The 21,421-nt window shown below is 54.3% G+C and overlaps 9 protein-coding genes across 9 annotated transcripts; 4 read left to right on the forward strand and 5 right to left on the reverse strand.

Annotated features, from left to right (window-relative positions):
* Positions 1–887: 887 nt before the first annotated feature.
* Positions 888–2,507, forward strand: BDP55DRAFT_567458 (XRCC4-like factor-domain-containing protein; the record flags this gene model as incomplete). The annotated part of the gene is made up of 1 exon (XM_060570595.1): positions 888–2,507. The coding sequence occupies one exon, from the start codon at positions 888–890 to the stop codon at positions 2,505–2,507; it is 1,620 nt and encodes a 539-aa protein (XP_060422093.1).
* A 1,380-nt stretch (positions 2,508–3,887) lies between these two features.
* On the forward strand, positions 3,888–4,408 carry BDP55DRAFT_440869 (uncharacterized protein). The gene has a single exon (XM_060567589.1). It carries the CDS (start codon positions 4,022–4,024, stop codon positions 4,343–4,345), a length of 324 nt encoding a protein of 107 aa, XP_060422094.1. The 5' UTR covers positions 3,888–4,021; the 3' UTR covers positions 4,346–4,408.
* A 3,903-nt stretch (positions 4,409–8,311) lies between these two features.
* On the reverse strand, positions 8,312–9,383 carry BDP55DRAFT_638844 (uncharacterized protein; the record flags this gene model as incomplete). The annotated part of the gene is made up of 4 exons (XM_060573167.1): positions 8,312–8,353; positions 8,410–8,527; positions 8,838–9,099; positions 9,272–9,383. 4 exons carry the CDS (start codon positions 9,381–9,383, stop codon positions 8,312–8,314), a joined length of 534 nt encoding a protein of 177 aa, XP_060422095.1.
* A 918-nt stretch (positions 9,384–10,301) lies between these two features.
* On the reverse strand, positions 10,302–10,761 carry BDP55DRAFT_686106 (uncharacterized protein). Its single transcript, XM_060576492.1, has one exon. It carries the CDS (start codon positions 10,667–10,669, stop codon positions 10,394–10,396), a length of 276 nt encoding a protein of 91 aa, XP_060422096.1. The 5' UTR covers positions 10,670–10,761; the 3' UTR covers positions 10,302–10,393.
* Positions 10,762–10,775: 14 nt separating this feature from the next.
* On the reverse strand, positions 10,776–11,412 carry BDP55DRAFT_440967 (uncharacterized protein). The gene has a single exon (XM_060567590.1). It carries the CDS (start codon positions 11,275–11,277, stop codon positions 10,882–10,884), a length of 396 nt encoding a protein of 131 aa, XP_060422097.1. The 5' UTR covers positions 11,278–11,412; the 3' UTR covers positions 10,776–10,881.
* A 1,345-nt stretch (positions 11,413–12,757) lies between these two features.
* On the reverse strand, positions 12,758–14,636 carry BDP55DRAFT_567484 (uncharacterized protein; the record flags this gene model as incomplete). Its single annotated transcript, XM_060570597.1, has 2 exons — positions 12,758–13,531; positions 13,737–14,636. The coding sequence occupies 2 exons, from the start codon at positions 14,634–14,636 to the stop codon at positions 12,758–12,760; spliced, it is 1,674 nt and encodes a 557-aa protein (XP_060422098.1).
* A 1,508-nt stretch (positions 14,637–16,144) lies between these two features.
* Positions 16,145–17,048, forward strand: BDP55DRAFT_440972 (uncharacterized protein). Its single transcript, XM_060567592.1, has one exon. The coding sequence runs from the start codon at positions 16,429–16,431 to the stop codon at positions 16,954–16,956; it is 528 nt and encodes a 175-aa protein (XP_060422099.1). The 5' UTR covers positions 16,145–16,428; the 3' UTR covers positions 16,957–17,048.
* Positions 17,049–17,557: 509 nt separating this feature from the next.
* Positions 17,558–19,871, reverse strand: BDP55DRAFT_440970 (mid region of cactin-domain-containing protein). Its single transcript, XM_060567591.1, has 3 exons — positions 18,317–19,871; positions 17,834–17,866; positions 17,558–17,758 (listed from the first exon to the last, which is right to left on the reverse strand). Exons 1-3 carry the CDS (start codon positions 19,748–19,750, stop codon positions 17,741–17,743), a joined length of 1,485 nt encoding a protein of 494 aa, XP_060422100.1. The 5' UTR covers positions 19,751–19,871; the 3' UTR covers positions 17,558–17,740.
* A 758-nt stretch (positions 19,872–20,629) lies between these two features.
* Positions 20,630–21,421, forward strand: BDP55DRAFT_531144 (DNA photolyase; the record flags this gene model as incomplete). The annotated part of the gene is made up of 1 exon (XM_060567845.1): positions 20,630–21,421. A coding segment is annotated over one exon (792 nt), but the record flags the coding sequence as incomplete, so codon positions are not given.

Here is a 21,421-nt window from a genome sequence, read left to right on the forward strand (position 1 = left end):
GTACGTTCACATCCCCATTTGACTTGCATTTATGGAAAGGTATTTGGGCATGTACTCAAGACTTTGCCTGTCAATGCCGTGGTACTTGCCCAATGCTGTGGCACGCTGTCCTCGACAGCCTCACTTGGCTGAAGTAGATGAGACGTACGAATGTTGGCACCCGTTTCTTCATGCTGTCTTCGTGCTCACTCTCACGCACGTTCTCATCGTGGTACTGTAAATTGGATGACCCTGTCCTCCCCCTGCACAGTGCAGAGAGTGTGTGAACTGGCCCCATATTTCTCTGTTAATGTGGCTTGACCACCGAAAGCCACAGTTTCCAGCTACTCCTTCTCACAGTACATCGCTGCCTGATTGATGCACCGCAGCTCGCCAAGCCTTTGGTGATACCTTCCTCCCACCCGACGAATTCCAATATCCTCAACATCCCCGCCATCTCTTCCGTTCCGCGGGGCTACCACTACTTGTCATACGTATCACTGCAAGACCACCACATCAATTCTGCATCAAACGCCCCTAAGATTGATCGACCAACTACCTTTCTACGCCCACGCGGGGCAACTCATAGATGCCGCGACTAGCACAACCGCCGTATCCTTCGCCCACTTTCATCTAGCTCCTTCATTGAGGGCTGCATCAAAGACTCTGTCAAAAATAGGGCCGAAGTATTCTCCAATCACGTCGCACCGGCAGTCTCCTTGCTTGAACCCCAACTACCTGCTGCAAGGCTTCGTCTGAATCGGCTCTTGACGTGCCGTCTATGCAACGGCCCTCCAGCTGCGAGATAACGCCCCTTCGAGTTCTCGGACGGCCACCTGCGTATTCTTCTTCTTGATAGACCACGGAAGTTTGTCCTTGGTTGTCGAGTATACAGGACTTGCCCAGCCATGGCAACACCGCCCGTTTGGCGACGGCTGCCCATGCCCACTTCAGCCGATCTGCCTAACCTATTGGTATCGACAACATTCACGGCCACATCATACACAATCTTTGTTACAGACCTGGCTAACATTTGGTCTGAATCTTTGGATCGACGCGCAATCTACAAGCGCAGCCTCAATGAGTCCACCAGTATTGACCCGACGGACAGCGACAGCAACATGCGAGCTTTCCTGTCCAAGATTCGATCCGTCTTTGATCCCAGCCACCGAGATCATGACAAAGCATCCATGTCAATATCAACACGCTCCAACAAGGAAGCTGGGGAGCAGGGTTTGACCATGAGTATTACTTGCGAGCTGGACAACATGCAACCTTTGGAATGGCCGGTGTATCTACAAAAGTGTCCCCAGTCTGAGCTCACGACAGAACTCATCGTACCCCTCGCACAAGCAAACTCGGTAGGCCACCGACAGGTGGAGTCTCTTGCAGAAACCATCAAGCAGAAGGATGCGGTTATCATGAAGCTTCTGGACAAGTTGGAAGCTACTGGGACTCGCCTCGAGAAAGTTTTCGCCGTCTTGTCAGCAAAACAGAAGCCCACGAGAAAGATGGCAGAGCAAAAAGTCAAGGGTCTGGCTCCTTTCTCCTTCGAGGATTGGAAGGCACAGTCGGACGACGGTCCTGAGGACGTTCTCGGTGTTATTGAGAGTATCTTCGGCGGTGATGGACTTGAGTATAGTCGTAAGGTCGACGTGGTCACTGCGACTCCTCTTGATGGATGGTGGGCCAAGCCAGAGTCGTTGTGCATCCCGATTGTGGGACCCAAAACGAGATCCCGTTCAAGCCAACCGGCAACGTCGCTTCCCGAATCCGAACGAGAGGGGCATGGTCACAGCGAGCCGGCAAACAAGGGGATCGCGGGAGAGGATCAAGACGATGACTTTCAAGTCCAGTCGACGCCTCCCCATCTCATGCCCAATCGAAAACGTTCCGTACCGCCACCCTCTACACACGACGATGATAGCACTGAGGACGAAGATGAATCTCACATTCCTGACAGCGTACCTGTACCTCCTGAAGAGCCCATCATTTCTAACCGCCTGGGTACAATAGGGATGAAAGACCACCCTAAAACAGCAACGAGATCTCCAGTCCCCGAGGATCCAGTGCCAGCTACTCCGGCCTCGGATACCGAAACGGCGTCTGAGGATGGAAGTGCGGCCTCGGTGGTTGAGATCTCGCCCCCGCTGAAGCCTGCCGCAGGTAAAATCAAAGGGGGCCTGGGGCGCATCGGTGGTGGTAGTACCAGTCACTCAAAGACCCCAGAGTCTCCGAAGAAGGGGGCTTTGGGTCGCATTGGCGGCGAGCGTCAACGTTCTAAATCACCAGAGCCACCCAAGAAGACTGGTATGGGCCGGATAGGCAGAGGCACGCGCTCATCAAAGACCCCAGAGCCGAAGGCCGAAGATGCGAAAACCAGGGGAAGGTCTAAAGAGGACGTGGAGCCGTCGGCGAGGCTCAGGGAGACGTCACAGGAGCGGGCAGATCGGAAACGGGATGAACTACAAAAGGAGATACAGAAGAAGGCCACAACGGGACCAGCACGGAAGAAGCGGAAATTCTAGATCGACCCTAGTCTCAACTTTACAACTGGATGTCGCTCGAAGCTACCCCTCATCGCGGTACATCTCTCTGGCCCTGCCGATACTGTGATGGGTGAGTATCGAAAGTGATACATTCTGCTCTTTTTGAATTGGATGATATCCTGACAGAGTCCTCCTAAGGAGAAGAAAATATCCGTGCAACAAGGCTACTCTCGAAATAGACATAGACATGCCGTCGGACGCGGGTGCGCAGGTGGGCGAAGCACTCCGGAATCTATCCGGTGCGGATTGCCTTACACATGAGACACCTTTTGGATCGGATTCTCGCCGAGGACCACTTCATCCTCTTCTCCAACCTGTCATAACATGGCGCAAAATATTCCAGATTTCCACAAGAACCATGCAAGGACGCCTAATAACGGACCGAAACGATCTACATGCCGTTAGCTTGCTTGTCTGGCATAGGATGTTCGGCTCCGGAGCCCCGATGTTGAGCAGCAGAATCTTGCATACGACTGTGGAGGCTGGCTTCCTCGAGAAGTCCGCAGCTGCGTCTTCCTCCAAGGTGGTACCGGGAGCTCAAGCGAGACAGGCCGAGCATGTATGGCGGCAGAAATGCGTCTGGCCGTGCCGCGGATTCCGCACATTGTTTCTAGAAGCCTGGAGGCTGACGAGGAACGATCTCTGTCGAGACTTCACTTCCCATTGCGACACCCAGCTGACGGCAAGCAACGTATTTCAATAACAGACGCAATGGAAGGATGAAACGTTGCAGCCTTTCCTACGCAAAAACTTTCGGAAGATGGATATTGCTCGTGGAGTTCGTTCCACTTCAGCATGGCCATGCCGTTCTATTTATGACAACTCCCGATGACAAGACGGCATCAAGTCACACATCAGCAGTTGACTCAAAAGGCTCTTCCTTTGTACAAGACACGTGAATTGATACCGAACTACATCCCAAAATATCTCCCCCCACGTGGCACCCAGAAACATCTACACCCGGCGTACCATCCTACAGTCTTGACACAAGTCAACCGAAGGTCCTCCGCCTTGTTCGACGTGGCACTGTGTGACACTGCTTTCTTCATTTGACAACCCGCGCCCATTCTCGGCAAATCTCTCTCGCGGCTTGACGGCGCGGCCCATTAACGGGAACTAAGATTCGTCAGAAAACGGGGTGCAGAGAAGCGCTCGCCTATCCCGTCTGTCGGCTGCAGTGTGAAGCCCGCGGCTATCCTATTGAGTATTGATTGTATATTTTACGAGAAGAAAAACCTTGTATGCGACAGGAAGTCAAACAAAACCATTCGCTTTGATGCATTGCCCGGAATCGAGACCGGGCAAGGCATGGTGCACGATCTGCGTTCCGACCATTTGCCCGAGGCAGCGGCCCGTGATGCGACCTTGCAGCATTGCGGGCCATGTTTCCTTTTCAAATGCCTGTGGATGTAACAGGTGGCGATAAGGCTTCGAGGTTTCTGCAATGAAACTTGGCAGTTTACCTCCGCCTTTCTGCAGAAGCGACAGCCGGCATGCGCAGATTACGACCTATGCCACTTCTGTTGATGACTTCCTGGGGACGCCTCGAGCTCCGACAGGACAGATGCCTCACCATCATGCCGATGCTGCACCGGAATAAAGCCCCGGTGGCTCGTCCCGTCGACCGGGCAGGACCTCGCTGGAGTCTGGACACCACGTTGAGTTCTTTCGGACGTAAGATCGCACGTAAGATGACGGGACGTCTTTCGTCGTGGGTGGGTGACTGCTTTAGCGAACCCACACGCCAGCTTCTGCCACACCCCAAGGATACAACCCGAAGGATTCATCGCGTCTTTCTTTACGTACGTTATAAGTGAACGACTTGTCGTCGACCTGTGTGCGATTTTTGCTTTTCTCCCACTCTAGCTTAACGGCCGAAGGCGGAGCCATCGGCTGGTGAACGTGGCCTTTGCCGACTAGAACCAAGCTCAAACGGCCGTTCTCAGCCTGCCAGCACCGGTCTGCAGCTTAGCGACGCCGGAAATCCAGAGGAATTCGCTGGATGATTGGTGCACATCGATACACACGCATGATTCCCGTCGCAAGGTCTTCGCTCGAGGAAAGAAAGCGCCTCGATGGCCTCAACAACTGGAGTGTGGCTCGGAATGACGGGCGCAAGACGCGACGAATCGCCATCGAAAGACTCAATGAAGCGTCTTCGAATCGAGTTTTCGAGGCGTAAAGGCCTTGCGAAGACTATGAAGATAATCATTAACAGTGAAGACTCGAAGGGGTCATTCAGCATCGCCAGAAACTCCATACCGTGAGTACGCTCAACTATTGCCGGGAATCGAAGGCTTGACCAGACGATGTTTCTTTCCCATCGAGTATCAGATCTCAGATGAGCAGACTGTAACATTACACTGCAGCCAGTATTCTTCGTCCGGACGGACATCAAAGGACTTCTGCAGGGTGTTTGAGCATCTGCCCTGCATGCTGTCGGTTGATGAGCATCATCAACGCCGCAAGCGCATTAGACGGGAAGATGAAGCATTCAAACACGAATCTCAGAAAAGAGTAGCATAGAAACTCGACCGGAGCCATAGATATGGGCCGAGGGGACTGTGGCTTCCCTTCGGTGATGTCGATCCCGCGGCGCTGTGCGACGCAATGAAGCATAGGATGCGCTGTATACATGTTCCTTTGGGGTTGCACTCGAGCCTGTCAACCGGGTAGCAGCATACAGGCTACGACTGCCAGGATTCCCGAGGCGAAAATCATCGATGTACTAGATCCATCTGCTGTATCCAGAAGCCGGTGATCTCGACGTTTCTAGGGTGCATTGGATTCCAAGTAACAAGGACTTGATGTCAAACTCACACCACACACCCTGCATTCTATGGTCATATGAGAGAGGACCGAATGGCGGTGGGCGACATTGCACACATGTCTCTGGGTGCTGGCTCCCTCCAACTTCATCATCACCGATCAGTGCCGCGTCCTGTGTGACAGACCATTCATGGCCTTACGTCCGTACTTGGCAAGGACAGTGACAAAATGGCCGGGAACTCGTCAGAACCGCCATCTCGATAATCAGAGATCCAGGATCTATCACAAAATTTGGGCATCGAATTCTCCAATTTGTGACGAGCGGCGTCTGGTAGTGTGAATCCCTTGCGAGCCACGGTGGTGTCCAATAACCCAGCTCAAGACCTGGACTTGTGGAAGCACCCCCCCCCCCTCATGTTTGAACATAGAGAGATCTGGCGAATTGGTATCTGTGCCGCCGTATCTGTACCGCAGGCTCCATTTGGATTGTTGGACCAACGAAGACAATTTGAGTCCTGAACAGACACGCGTGGCTCCTCCGGCGGGATCCACCCCCCACCGAACCCGAGAGCCAGGGTATACTTGCCTGTCTCGCAACCGTCTTTGCAATGGCAGTGGATAAACCGTTGGAGGTGCTAAACTGTCGACGAGGAAGGATTAGCGAGAAAAAAACGGCATGCTAGCTCGCCCGGCAAGACGGCTGTCAAATCTGTCAACCGCGTAGCCAGTCGACACTCGACACTATCTTTTATTTGAATGTATTGGCACATGTTGAGGGATGAGCGACTATGAGCGAATCCTATCAGCATCCAGAAGCACCCCCTTGGATGGGATTTCGTCGTAATTGTGATCTTCTGGCGTTTCCCGACCACCTAACGAGTGTCGTTTCGCATATTCTTGTTCTCCCCCGATCATTTATTCGAAGATTCGAAGTCGTTGGCGCGGGGATCTCGCAACTTTGAAGATGCCAGGTTAGGTAGGATTGGTTGGAAGCAACCAACCCCCAGGTGCCAACCTTGCAAGCGTGATCTGTCCATTCCTGGCCCTGGACTAGGCTAGTTGTCTCTTCAGCCTTTCTGAAAAGATGTCAGCACGAGGGTCAAGGACTGGAGGCTTAGCGACCTGGTATGGATATCCGTACCAAGATCTCATTTCTAAGACTCGACCCATGGGGACTTGAGAGGGCAAGGGTTGCAAGTTGTCGTTGGACACCGGCTGCCACTTGGGTGTTTTCAGTGACAATCTTCACCCTGGTGACTCCAAGCCCAAGTCTTGAAAGACCAGGGGTCTCATTCGAGGGAACGGCGCTCGCGGTGGGCGGGCCTCTTGGATGAAGCCGAGGAGTTGTCTGAGGCGGCGAGGTGTTTCCGTAAAGAGAGATGCAAGGGGTCGGAGAGGGGGATAAGAAGGATTCCACTTGTACCTGGCACTTCCAGGTTGAAAAGTGGACGATTTGTGGACCATGTCTATCGGACGTTTGCCCGTCTCCCCGCCGCAAAGAATGGGGAAAGAGGAACGCCCAAGAGAGGAAAGGCAAGTCTGTTTCAACGACGTGCGTCTTCTTGGTGAGTTAGGCGCGTCAGACAAGCCATCATCGGTGTTGGCGGACTCTCACCAACTCCGATCTGGGGTCGGTAACAAACCTCTTCAACACCTTAGACGCTTATTTAACCCTTAGGGTTTGTTGCATGCCGCCACAAACAATTACCGGCGGTCAATCAAGGCTTTATCGGTCTATCGATCCTTTTGCCTGCATCTCATGTGGCACAAGATGTGCCCCAGACATTGGACCTACATCAAAGCAGCTGGGTCGCCCAGCGGCATCTAATTTAAGCGTGGCTTCCTTGGAGTCTTGGATGACCGGCTTTCCTCCCCCCTTACTCATAGTCTCCCAACAGCTCGACAGTGCCAGTCCTGCGCCTCAACTCTTATGTTGGCCGTGAACAACGGCACATCGTATTACTGTGCAAGGTATCTCGTCACAGTCGCAATGCGGGACAAGTACCCATGATACCCTCAACGGTTGACCATCTAACCGTGCGACTGCGGGTTTTCATTGTCAAACCAGCCACTCGAGAGCCGACAGTCCCGCAAAGATGCCCGCCTGCCGGATGGCTTCCGGGGAACCAGTCAATAGCTCGCGCCCAGCTTCGTGGCTTGCCGCTTCTCTTGGCCCCGTACGTGTAGAAGAAAGATGGGGGCCATCTGGTCATAGCCAGGGATGCCTTCGCGACATAACTCGACACTGCGACGCACCTAACTATCTGTAGTTATGCTGTTTTGCGTGCTGCACCGCTATCCTCGGGCTCTGTCAGTCGTTGTTACCAGTGTCTTGATTGATAAGTCTGGCGCAAACCCGGCTTAAAGCCATTCAAAGCATACCGACTCCCGACGAGGGCACCCCCACCTTGAGGACGTATGCAGAAGACGATGGCTTCTTTCAGTTCCAGTTGCGAGTCCGATCCCTGTAATGATGCTGCGAGATCAATACAAATCCGCATCCTAGCCTTTGGGAAAAAGAGGCACGAAGAGGGCGCTTGAGCAGGGTGTGAGCAAACCGTATCTACCAAGAGAAAGCAGTGGGACCACGCAACCTCGTCTCTACGCCATGGTCCATGGGCTAGCTAGCTATGTTAGTGTGGTTCCTGTTCATCCCGGGACCTTGGCATATCCACACCTGCCACCTCGAGTCCACCCAGAACGAGCATAAGTCCGGGATTAACGAGCAGAAGTCCGGGTTGGGAGAAGATCATGTACCAGGACCAAGGCGCTCATCAGTGCCTAGTCTCAACCCGAGGGTTCGGTAACCAATGACAGAGAGAAAAGGACGAGAGTCACAACCCTCTTATCACCCGTCAATGACAGGTCCTGCAGACAAGCATGACGTTCACCCAGGGCGCGGCAGGACAAGTGGTTCGCCAGTTATTCGCCATTGCTGCATGGCAAAAATTCGCGGCAGGGTTATACGCGGTCTCGCGGAAGTCGGGATCGCAGAGCGGCTAGTCCTGTTACAATCAAGCGCCTGTCATACCCATCTCCTCCCTCCCCTCGATATGCTGCAGATAAAGCAGAAAGGTGAACACGTCTTGCAGGATTTGCTTCTCCAACGGACCTGTGTGAAGGGGACGATGGTCTTCATCTCGACAAAGGGGATGTGGAGCCATCTTCTCGTCGGCCACCTCTCCACCCCCGCGATACGACGTGCGGAAAAGGCAGGCGGGTTGACAATACTACGAGGAAAAAGGAAGCGGCAGCCATTTGACAAATTGACTCGATACTGGGCCCTGAAGAATACCCTTGGAGGGGCTGACTACCCTACCCTCTACTACCCTTCACCGCCGACATAGACGATAGCCTTGTCGCCGCCGCCTCCGCCGCCGAGGCTTGCCGCCCAGTATTCCAGGCCGATCTAAGCCAGGGCGAACTGTCGATGTCGTCGTCTACAGGACCTATCATGTTCCATCGCTTACTCTAATCACTGCCTGGCCGCCTAGCCCTGAAGCGATGAGGGCTACGTCCTGCGAGGCTTTTGATCCTCACAGGGCGAGGGAAGTAGATTGGGAGATATACAACGCCACGGCCGCATGGCTGCGCATGGCTATGGAGCGCGGCCATGCGGCAGGCACATCAAGCTCCATCCTGACGATCACACTCGGTGGCTTGCTCTTCTCCACGTTCCCACGACGGTCCAAGGAAACCCGCTGTGTTCTTCGTAGCAAACCGTCCACGCCCCCGGTGCGCTCGTTCCATGGCACCTCGTCATCTCCAATCCTGTGACTAAGGAGTGAGGACGTCTTCCCACCTGCGTGAATATAGTCACCCAATCAAGGTCAGGGATCCGAGGGTGTAGGCTGACGAGTTACCTGGAGCGAGACATGAAGAGGAAACAGAAACTTTGTGACGATCCCGTCGTCTCATTGACTCAACGGCTAGGTCTGATGGGCCCGCAGCTGGGTACGCTTTCCTTGACTTACCAGGCTCAGCAAACCTCACCTTACCTGCGCCCCGTCTGGCGGTCCGAATACCCTCAGCGCCATTGAGGCTTCCGCGAAGCCGCGAAGAATCCGGGTCTAGACCGAACGCCATGACTGGCGGGAGGGTTCATCGTCCGACCTTCAAGATTGGAACTCCACCCGGCCGCCCACTCAAGATTACTTTGGTGTCGATTAGCAGGTTGGCCTTCCACCACATCTGGCACCACCATCGCCATTTTCACTCCACAATGGGCGACTGCGTCTGGTAGTCTGAAGTCGATTATGGGCATTCATAGACCTTGCTACATATTGTCCCCTTGAAAGATCTTCCTCTGGCCCTGTGCAGGCCACCATGCCCACGCCCTCACCCGCAGTCCCCCTCCTCCCCTGGTTTCCTTTACACGTACGCAGTACTGTACCTTCTGTACCAAAGGATACCTCTCACGCCCCCACAGATGGCCTACTCAGTTACAGAGACGGGAGATGACACGCGCTTCCGTAGAACTCTGTACGTTCTCAGTCTTCTGTACGCTCTCTGCGGACACATTCTCTTTGTTCCTGTCCTCGACGAACAACTATCTCCCCTTCACCCTACCCTGGTCCGACCTTCTTCTAACTCCTCCTACTGCGGCGCCTCCAGCCGCCATCTGCGAATGACAAGTCAACCAGTGACGGGGCCGGTCACCCACGACCTACCCTCTTCCACGCCTCCCCCCCTTGGCTGTCTTTCTACCGTACGATCAACCCATCGTCCGTGCGTTCTCTCAAGGGAAAAAGGCACAAGTTGACGGAAGCAAGGAACAAGCAAAGGTTCGCTTGATCGATCGTCCGTCCGCTACACGTCCTGCTCCCCGAAAGTCTATCTCTATCCACGCACCACCCCCAAACGGGGTCCCACGCGGGCAGATTTTCTCGGAAATCACCCTCCCCACCCTTGTTCGCTGCCCACAGCTCCACTTTCGGTGGTGAGGTGACCGGGGTATCGGAGCGTAGGGGGGGGGGGGGGGGTGTGTGTGTGTGTGTGTGTGGGTGTGAATTGTGAGCGGCCGCCTGTACTGGCCCTCGACGGCTTTGCTCTCTGCGAGTCTATTCTATTCTGTTCTCGTGGCTCCTCCTAAGGCTTCAAGCTCCTCTGGTGGGTATTTTTCCTTTTTCCTTTCCGATAAACTGGTAAATTAAACATCCCCAATTGAGATGAGATGGCACGAAAAGAGGGGAATGGGGAAGATGGAGGTAAAGGTATGTAGGTATGTACATGAGTAGCTGGGGAGAGAGAGGAGGAAGAGACTTTTCGCTTGACGCGTGGTTTAGATGCAGTAGCGATATGCCCGACGGACTGGAAAGCTCACGCAGAGAGGATCCTCCTAGCTCATATGAGCGAGCGCATGCATGCATCATCACCACTCGTCGTCATCAAGGGTTTCATCACCATTCTAGGGAAGAAGATGGGTTATTTGCACTTTTGTTTCGAGATCATCATGCTACTCATAATTCAAATCATAAAGCCAAAAACTACATTAATTCTCTTGTCCCTTCTAGAAATCAGGACACTGCCCACCTTCAAAAAAATAAATTCGTACTGACTCATCAAGCTATTGGCTTGTGAAACCCTAACTCGACGTAAATGCAAAACTGGAAGAGAGACTATGAGTGCAAAAGCAAAGCAAACTAGTTCCGAACCGCAAAAGTGAACAACTTGAAAAAGGAACTAGGTATTGGAGAAACATGGGGTATTCTGCAGCGGCGGCTGCACGCGCTCTATGATCATAATGATGATGTTGACTTGTTGGTGGATGTTGATGTTTTTCGTAGACGAATTGCCTGGCCCAGGGTAATGATAATGGATGAATTTGATGCGGTTTCGTTGTCGTGAGATGTGTTATTCTTTTTGCATCGATGCCGCCTCGGTCATGAATGTAGCAGAAAATGACAAGAAAAAAAGAACGCGAACAAAATAATGCAAGAAAAAAAACATGGAAAACTTGGTCGTTTCCGGAAATCCTCATTGTTCCCAGTTCCGTATGCCCTCATATCGTGCCTGTATTGTGTTCCAACCTGTCCTATCCTGTGCCGTAATAAAAAAGCGAATGGGGAAACCGGAAGAGTTGAAAGAGAGGAAAAAAGAAAAGAGACAAGCGGGAGTTGGGGAGGCAGACATTCGCCACTCTCTTCTCTTCCCTCCCCTCTCTCTCTTTCTCGCGTTCTACTCTCTCTCCTCTTCCGTCCCCTCTCGCACCCTGATCCTGACCGTATGTTCAGAATTGCTTTTTTCTCCCTCACTTGGGTTCGCGGCTCCTGCTTCCAACAAAGGAGGAAGCTAGCCTACAACACGCAAGACGCTCCGTGCCGCCGTAGCACCACCAGTGACCACTAACACACGCACACACACTCAGCAGGCAGGACACCGAAAAGACAATGAGAGTGAAACAAGAAAGGATGGTGGTAGTGAAGAGCACCAACGAGTCTGGAACCCTGCAGGTGTCAAAGACGGACACTGTACCCTTCGAGTCCGAGGAAGAGACGCCCCGCGTGGGTGTATGAAAATTCGGTGTGGGAGGGGAGAGGAGGGGGATTGCTTGTGCCTGTGTGTCTGCGTGTGCCAAGTAGGTGTGGTAGGTGTTGGGGGGAGAGAGACAGAGAGAGCGAGAGACAGCATCGGGAGGGAAATCTCTCTCCGTGAATTGTTCCCCACCGCCCTCGAACACCCTTGTCCTGGCCCCCCATTTCATCGTCGAGCGGATTGCAGACCACAGATCCCCGTCCCCTGGCTTGGCCCTTTTCTCTGCCCCCGATATGCATCGTCGACCCTCATCCGAACCTGTCCCCAGAGAGCCAGATCTTGGCGGGAAGAGAAGACGTAGGAGAGAACAGGGGTGGGGAGACGAGAGTAGCAACCGGGACCGGGGGCCCCGAGATCAGCCAGCTAAGATAGCCGTACCGCTCTTGTGATATGCCCATCCAACTAGACGGAATAATCCGCCGCAAGACGTCGTTGATTCCCGTTCCAACAGAAAAGGCGAAAGTAGTCGATGGAGAGAGATAGGCGTAAGCAGGCCAAATCGAGAGAGAAAGAGCAAACGGAAGAGGCGATGAAGTGGATAAAGAAATAACTGGGAGTTCTATTCCTCTCGGGAACTGATCTTCGCATCTGGTTTTTTGTTGCCTCTTCTGACCCATGACATTGAGAGGCGGAGACTTTTTGACTTCCCGCGACCGTCCAACCCGCCGTAAAATAATACATCATCGCCCTAAAAGGCGGGAAAGCGGGAAAGAAAGCCACCCACCCATGACCACCCAACTCGCTCTACGCTTCTGGTAAAGCGAGGGGGGAAACAATCGTTACCCCCGGTAAACGTCTTTGTAAGAAAGAAAGAAAATAGATAGAGGGAAGAAAAGAGTTACAGACCACCCCAGAGACGAAGCACACATCGCAAAGAGCCACACCAAACCGTTACCAAATCATGAGATATGATATGCCAACAGTGCTCACAACTGGGCGTTGGATCCCCAGCCGTAGATGGCACCGTCAGTGGCTGTGGAAGTGCTGTACACCCCAGAGACATCAGCCATGGTATAGGCCTGGAACTGGTAGGGCTGGGCCGCGGCCATGAAAGATCCTGGGGCGCTGGTGGGAGTTGTGACGTTGCCGCCGCCGGGCGTGCTGCCAACGATAACGGTCCTGGTGGGAGAAATGGGACTGAGATTTAGTGGGCCGCCGCCGCAGGCTTGCACCTCGCGCTGCTGCTGCTGAAAGCACTGCCCGTTGACCGCCTGGCTCCGTCTCATCATCTCCTCGTGCATTGGGAAATGCACATGCAGCTGCTGCTGATGGTGGTGGTGATGCTGCGAAGCCATGACGGGGCTCATGGACCCGGTCTGGGACCGCTGGCGCCTTGCGTTGCGGGAGTTTGTCGTGGCGCGGCCTCCTCGGCGTCCAGACATGGCACGGCCGGGCATAGAGCGGTTGGGGTAGTCGGGGTTCGGGTAGTGCGTGATGGTGGAAGAGCGGGGAGGGCTATTGCGTCTGCCCATGCCCATCGGACCGCCGCTGAGCGCGTTGGCGTTGGCGGCGGCGGCGTTGCAGGCACGGCGGCCGAGTAAGCTGCGCGAGGTGCCGCCGCGGTTGCCATCGCGGAAGTGCGTCGTAGGCAGGATGTCATCAAGGTACTTGGGGTTGAGATACCACTCAGACACGCGCTTCTCATTAGACGTGTGACCGTCTGGTTGCGTGTAGATCTCCTTCTCTCTTCTCTGGAACGCCTGGATAAGGGTTGTCATGTTAGCGAACAGGATCATTACACTCAAGTTGGGGACAAAGGAAAGCTCGTCGGTCAGGATTATGCAAGATGCAAGTGCTTCTCTAGCCAGGGGGTGAAAACCAAGCATAACCTGCATAGGGCCTTCCATGGCAGGATGACGATCCTACTGGACTGACGTGGGGCGAGCAAACAGGCAAGATACTTACGTCGTTCATGCTGAGGTTGTGGCGGATGCTGTTCTGCCACCCGTTCTTCTCGGTTCTCTGAGGTTTGTTGGTGTTGTCCCTAAACCACTTGTAGAGCTCTTGCAGAGTCATGGAGTGGTCTGGGGCGTTCTTGAGGGCTCTGTGTATGAGTTTCGCGTAAGGCGGGCCTTCTCCGTTGTTGTTGGCAGCATCTGGCTGGGGGTTGGCCTTGGGAGGAGGGCTCTGGCCACCAAGATCGGGGATGACATCAGGCAAGTCGCTAACGTGAAATGAGATCGGAGAGCCGCCGTATGGTGATCCAGGAGCGTCGGTACCGGGCGAAGATGCGTAGAGTCTGTCGCTCTCCAGAGTGCGCTGCAAGGGCTCGGGCTCGTAGTGGCGCTGTTCAAAGCCGTGGGGGTAGCCGCCGTTACCGTAGTGAAGGGAGACGTTCAGGTCTGTTCCGCGCAGAGTCTCTGGGGACATTGTCAAGTGGTCGTTGGCGAGCCCAAAGGGCGGTTCCTGTGAACGGATAGGCAACTCGTACTGAGAGGCTTGAACCGGTGGGGGAGTCTGGGTTGATGACCAGCTTCGCGGCGAGAGGGAGGCCGGGTTGTATGCCGACTGGACGGCCTGGCCGCGGTATGAGTAGTTGTTGTCAAATTCATCTGTAGACATGGACTGCGGTGAGGACCAGGTAGTCTGATTCATGACTGGCGACTGATATTGATGTTGACTGACGGCGGAGAGCTGTGAATAGTATGCTTGAGGATCTTGGACGGTGAAAGATCGTTGTTGATGTTGTTGTGGCTGTTCGGGGGCCATGGTGTTGTATGTTTCCACCATGTCCGTCCTGACGGCCAAGGTGGTTGGAGACTGTGTGGTGTTGCTCTGTTGTTGATGGTTCAGGGAAGCGCGCATGGTGTGTTGAGGCGAGTTCTTTGCCGTCATGATGCGGGAACAGTGTGACTGAGGAGGTGCAGAAGAGGAAGAGGGGAATCAGGTAACGCTGCCTGAAACAAGTTGGGGAGAAGTTTGCGCGGGAAGAGATTTCAAAACGGGGGAGAGGTCAAGATGTCACAGACACCACTTGACGATGTTGTTGTTGTAAGGATGAAGGGAGGATGGGGAGACGAGTCGAGGTTTAACAATGATCGAGGTGAGACAACAGGTTAATGATGTTGAGCTTGATATCGAAAAAAGACCGTCTCAAGAAGGCGTCTCGAGAAAGAGAGAGGAGACACGAGAGGTTATTAATGAGGCGACTTCAACGATATTGGTTCAAGAACAGAAAAGCACTGATGACTGTTGAAAGTGCCTCCAGCAAGGGGTTGACCCCGTTGTGATTTAACAAGAGAGAGGACCGTCCTATCTTCCAGATGTTCCCACGTCGGTAGTAGAGCGTTGTGAAGGTCGTGCAAGGAACAGAAGACGTATGTCGCCCAATTTGGTCTTCTTGTGTACAAGAGATAGGTACGTACAGATCTGGGATGGACCAAAGAGGCGCAGGACCAGGGTAGTTGCAAGATGGAGGGGCGTGTGGACTGTCTATAAAAACTGACATGGGATGCAGGGGGGTGTCAGCGTAACATGGCCATGTGGATATCGGGGGAGAGAGTGAAAGTGAGTGAGAATGAGAGAGAGGGCAACGTGTGCCAGCTCAGTGCTTGGCCCTGTTTTAGCATTGTCTTCCCGCAGCCGCGGCGGCGCCATGTGTGCGTGTGCGTGTGTGTCTGCGTGTATGTGTGTATGTGTGTCTGTCTGCTTGTTGTGTATATGCTTGTGTGCGTATATGCGTCTGTCTGATGTTCTTCTGTATGCGCGATTGCTGGTCTGCGCGCCCTCCAATCCCCTTTACTCTCTCTGCCGCCTGCGTGTCCGTGTCTGTCTTTGCCCATCTGTGTGTCAACTAGATGGAGGTCCCCATCCACGCCTGCGGCAACCTCTCTGCTGCATGCACAGATCCGTTGCAGCCTCTATTCTCCAAGACCGGACGCAAACGGAAACAGATGGAGGCTTGGATGTGGCTTCTGCCATCAGCTCCGTCTGGGGCAAGTGCAAGAGTCGACTGGGATCATGGAATTTCTATTCTGAAATGCTGATTGAAGGAATGTTGGAGATGGCATACGCTTCTGCGTCCTCATGAAGGGTTCAGGTTAGTAAATCTGAACTGACGGATGCCCTGTTGCCAAAGAAAAGGTGTGAGGAGTCGAGGACGCCTGGGGTTGGACTGGGCGGCATGGAGAGCCTCCAAGGGCGTTTCTTTTTTGGGATTACCTTTCTCTCCCCTCCCTCGTCTCCAGGTAGTCTCTTACCCGAAGGTAAAGCAAAAACCGTTGGAACTCACAACGCCACCGATCTGGTTCCCATTCGTCAAGAGCCGTCGACCCATGATCCAGGTCGTCTGCGTGCAACCACGGTTTGATGGCAGGAGCGGAACTCTGCCCTAGTGACCATACGGGACGACCATGGCGGCCATGACGGCCTAGTCCATCGCCCCATACGGGACGCGGGTGGAGAGGGGGAGTGTGGAAGGTCAACGGCAGGATACCAGCATGGTACACGCTCTAAGCCTGAGGCTACCTCGACACCAAGCGAGATCGCGAGAGAGGAGAAGAGAGAGAATGAAAGATTGTTGCACACATCCACAGCCAGGCCGATATGGGTAGCAGGTCGTGGCGGGGCGATTGTACCAGGTACAGCTCAACGTGAGATGTACAGATGTACGCCTGTCATTCTCATTGTTGGAGTGAGGCCCGCCAGCCAGCTTGACCAACCAACCAACCAGTCAATCATCGAGCTGAGAGAAGGCATCTGGGGCAGAACAACAGCTCCTCGGAGACCAGCAGCAGGTACACCGGACGCGTGCATTGACTTTGGCGAGAAGACCAATCACCCGCTGCTGTCTCCACGAGCGCTGCCTCAGAGTCCTAGCTTGTACCAGTCTAAAGGAGTTGCAAGGCAGGCGGAAGATCGACCTGTTGATGCCAGCCCGCGGGCACGTAGATCATTTTCGAATTCTAGAAAGTTCGTGGTGCTCCCAGAGGCTCAACGATGTCGACACGGATTAAGAACAGGGAAATCATGTAGTCAAGGTGGAGATGCAATGCTGCCTATGCCGAAATGTGGCCGCTTGCTCAAGTGTGGTGTTTCGAGTTTCTTTGCCTTTACATCTGTGCATCACGGGGAAGACCGATCGTTCCAGCTAAGTAGTACCCAGGGGATTCTGCAGTCGTCATAGTACGCTATATTCCACCGACGACGCCCAACGGCCAAGTCGGTGAAGGAGTTGGATCGCCAGCCCAGAGATGAGAGGGCAGGCGTGGCAGGGTGGTGGGTGGATTCGTCTGCGGTGGCGTGGAGATCAGCAAGTAACTGCAGCCATTGTACTCCGACTCTGGTCAGGATAGCTTCATACAAGTCTGCTTAAAAACATGTCAGTTGTCCGGGGCCGGCAGCATTGAGCGCCGTGGGGGCCAGGCAGCTACTCCAAGAAAAGGTACAGCCAGAGTCCGAAAAGGGTTGCCCTGGCGCCCCGTCCGGTGCCCTGATGCCTTGGTGCCCTGGTACCAACTTCCAACGGTTGCACGAGAAGATGGAAAGGAGGTGATTGATTAGTTGCAGACGAGAGCTATGGTCGCCTGTGTGATTGTGCGTCATCCTCTTGTCTTCCCAGGAGGTCGGCCCGCGGCCAGCTGCGGTCTGTTACGGTCGTCGACGGGTGTAGAATCCGAACGGTAGAGGACGGGAAAGGAGGAGAGGAATGTACGTGGTACCAGCGAAAGTGAGAGCGGCGAACGAGCGAGCGGGAGAAGAAGACGAGGCGGATGGGATCTGGAGATGGAGAGCAGATACAGATCTGTCCTGGCTTCTGGCCCGGCCAAAAACAAAACAACCTCCCAACCCCAAACGTTGTCACGATGTATCCGCCCAGCCGGTTGATTCTGTCACATCGTGACATCGTAGATGCATCGTGACAATACGAGCGAGCCTCCTTTCCAACCCCAGCCCGATTCTGGGGACAATTACTTCCGGTAGTAGATCTGCGGAAGGGGGGCATCATGTCAGTATGGTTGCAATCAGAGAGAGTCAAACGTGGGAGTGGACTTGTTCCTTACCTTTTTGAATTGAAAGTGCAGTTGCAGGATACCCTGCAGGGAGTATAAGATTAGCTCAACGCCATGACAAGGGTGGTTGGTGACAGTGATGTGACAGAAAAACAGGAGAATTTGTCCAGAGGCGCGCGTGTAGGCGGTTGGGCGGGGGGGATGGCGGAGTCGGCGGTCTGGCGGAAAGCGAAGGGTGTTTTCTCTCATCCCCGTCGTGGACCGCCTGTCTCGGTATTGGAGAACGGTCTCATGGAGGGTCGGTTCCTTCGACATGACGGCAAATTGGGGAAACGAGGAGAGGAGAGAAGGGTAAGGGGCACAGTTGTGCGGGCGTTCCTCTTTGCAGCCCCCCCTAGAGTGATTCTTGTGCTCTCCGTGCATATGCACCGCGTCGACTCCGCCACGAGCACTATGAGAAGGGAGAGAGAAGCAAGACCAAGACGCAAAGAAAGGGCCACGTGAAGACGGTGTAGAAAACGCCACAAAACATACCTTATCGAAGGAACTTCTGAAGCCCCGATCCTTCTTTGCACTGTAATCCCACTCGCGGTCCACGATTCTAAACGCAATGTCTTCGTATGGGGGACCTGCGATGAAACGGATGAGGCACGTATCTTCCTCCCCTGCTGCGGCAAAAGACTCTCCCCTTTTTCTACCGTGTTCTCGAATGATTTTGAAAGTGGGCGCCTTGGTTTTGTCGATGAGTTCGGGATAGAAGATATTGAACTTGTAGCCCTGGACAACCTTGGGCGGAGGGTTGTCGTGATCGTAATGTGTCTGGTTGTACTTGTTCCATTCGTAGCCCATCTGAACGCGGTTGAAGTATTTCGGCTTTCGTGGCCGATGCTTATCAGCCCATTGAGGTTTCGAACCACTTGCAACGGTCTCTTCTGCCGTGAATATCTCCTCGTCTTCGCCAATACCACGCGCGACCTCACGGTCGTATAGTGCTTTGGTGGCTTGGGAGAAGTCTTCGTTGCCCATCTGTGCAAATCGAGCTGTTCCTGGGGGCGCACTTGAAACAGGTACCGCCTTTGTTTCCGTCCTGCTTGGTTCAGATGACAAGTTCCTGACTGCTGCAGGGCCCGAAATAGAATTGGCATGGTTGGCCTGGTGTTGTCCTAGTGCCTTTGCCTTTTCCGGATCCTGCAGCTTGAGCAATGCGGCTTTGCTGTCGTTGATTGCTTCGGACACCTTTCTCAGCTTGGCCTTAGCCTTCCACACCAACAGACTGCGCAGGAGCTGCTCCCAGTAGTCGACATCGATATCGTCGTTGGAGCGGAGCTTTGCCTTGATCTGTGATTCGAGTGCCTCGAGCTGCTCGTACGTCTTGGGGCGCAGGATCTTGTCGACGTCTTCGGATACTGTGCTGACGACCCGAGCGTCTGGACCTTGTGGTTTCAGCTTCTGCCGCCTGTCGGCACAGATAGTTTGCAGCGATGTCCAGTACTCGCGGTTGCGGTCGTTCTGCTCGAGGGTGTGGTAGGACGTGATGTCAGAATCCAGGTCTCGAAGCTGTGATTCGTCGAGCCCCTGCAGGACCTCCTCTGGAGAAGCCACATTGAGGTGTAGATCAGCATCGTCGTCGTCGAAGACGTCCCGGTCGTCGTCGATGAAGCGCAGATTGAAGGCCAGCAGATCAATAGGCTTGGCTCGGCCTTCCCGAACTCGAATATCAGCCTTCTTCTTGGCCTGTTTCAGAACGAACTTGTCCTCGTCGGCAACAAACTGTCTAGACTGCTCATCCTGCGTCATGTAGCTCGAGTTGTTGTTCTGACGTGGCCTCGAAGAAGGGGGAGGGTTCGAGGGTTTGGTGATGCGGTTGTTCGGGTCGCGTCGTGGAGAGGCTATGTCTCTGTCTCTTTCGCGATCTCTGCGGCTGGGTGATCTGCGCCCAGAGAGCATGGCTCTACGGCCCGGGTCCATGTTTGCTATCGTTGAGAAAATTGGGGGATCGGCGACAACGGTTCTGGTGTCAGGTAAAATGCTGTCTTGGTCGTGAAGGTTGTAAGTTGTGGCGATCTAGTCGTCGCTCGTCGCCAGTTGCCTTGCGACGACGGGGAAAGAGGCTTATCGGCGACTGCCTTCCAACGGGGCAGCTCTTATCGCCATGTGACGTGGATCTGCTGCGAGGGTCCGGCTGATCTCCGGCATTGCCGGTGTACCTAGCCCAGGGTACACCGAGACCTACCGAGATTGGCCCTTCTCACCGAGCGTTGGTTCTCGTCCTTACCTCTCGCCGCACGGACGGATCCGAGGAGGCCAATCAGATTGCCTTCCATGCTTTCTCCGCCCCGCTATGGACTCAATCAGGCGGGGCCGCCGCTAAACCAGGGCCCTGGGACGGCACGCTAGAGCTGATGCACGTCCAGATCTCCCGATTTCAGGAACATGATGACGCACAAGACATCGGCCGATCGAGGACCTGTCTCCAGCTGGATCCCATCGATTCCCCATGCCAAGAGCTAGAGAGCTTGATGGGAGGGCAAAGATGAAAGTTCGCATTATGAAATAATCAAATAACCGATTCAAGGTCAATCTGTTGGCTTGGAACATCACCGTTCCTCTCACCTTATGCTTCCGTGTCGCGTCTTGCGTCCCAGCCACGCGCTTCCGTCCTTAGCTACTTCTTATACTCGTGCCGCTTCTGCTCCCACTGCTCCCATCGCCTCCTCCTCGCGCTTCACCTCGCGTCTCGCCTCGCGCTCTTCTCAGCTCTACACCTGTCGTCCATTCTACAATCATCGCCAGCCGAGCCTGATCAACCTCCTAACAGAGTCCTCTCATCCTCGCTACTTCACCACGATGCCACCAAAGCAGAAGCGCAAGGCGGCACCCGCTGCAGAGTCCAGTGACTCTGGAAGAAAGAGGATCAAGACCGAGCAAAACGGAGGGGATCCCTTGCGCAAGCCGCACCCTTTCCACGAGGACGCCGAGAAGCATGGAATTGTCCTCCGCAAATTCTACCCACACGAGATGAGCAACGACCGAGCACGCGCCTATAACGAGAACGAGCTTCCTCGACCAATCGAGGAGCTCACATCCGCTCTGGAGCAGACTTCCAAAACGCGAAAGGCAGTCAAGACAAAGAACGCCGTGGTACATTGGTTCAAGATGGATCTCCGGACAACAGACAACCGATCGCTGTCCCTAGCGAGCGAGAAGGCCAAAGAGGCAGGGGTTCCACTGATCGCCATGTTCATTGTCAGCCCCCAGGACTATGAGGCTCATCTAACGGCCCCCATCCGTGTCGACTTCATGCTCAGGACCCTGCATGTTCTGAGGGAGGACCTCGCCAAGCTTGACATCCCGCTCTATGTCGAGACCGTTGAGAAGCGCAAAAGGATTCCCGTACGGATCGCTGAGCTCATGGATCAATGGGAGGCCAGTCACTTGTTTGCCAATATGGAGTACGAGGTGGACGAGCTTCGCCGGGAGGGGAAGATGGTCCGCATGTTTGCCGACAAGGGCCTCTCGTACGAGGTACTGCATGATACGTGCGTCGTCCCTCCCGGAAATTTGACCAGCGGGGCAGGCAAACAGTATGCCGTTTATTCACCCTGGTTCCGGGCCTGGGTCCGTCACGTCCACGAGAAC

The sequence above is a fragment of the Colletotrichum godetiae genome, assembly GCF_030913485.1.
Source record: "Colletotrichum godetiae strain CBS 193.32 chromosome Unknown BDP55scaffold_96, whole genome shotgun sequence".
Taxonomy (NCBI): domain Eukaryota; kingdom Fungi; phylum Ascomycota; class Sordariomycetes; order Glomerellales; family Glomerellaceae; genus Colletotrichum; species Colletotrichum godetiae.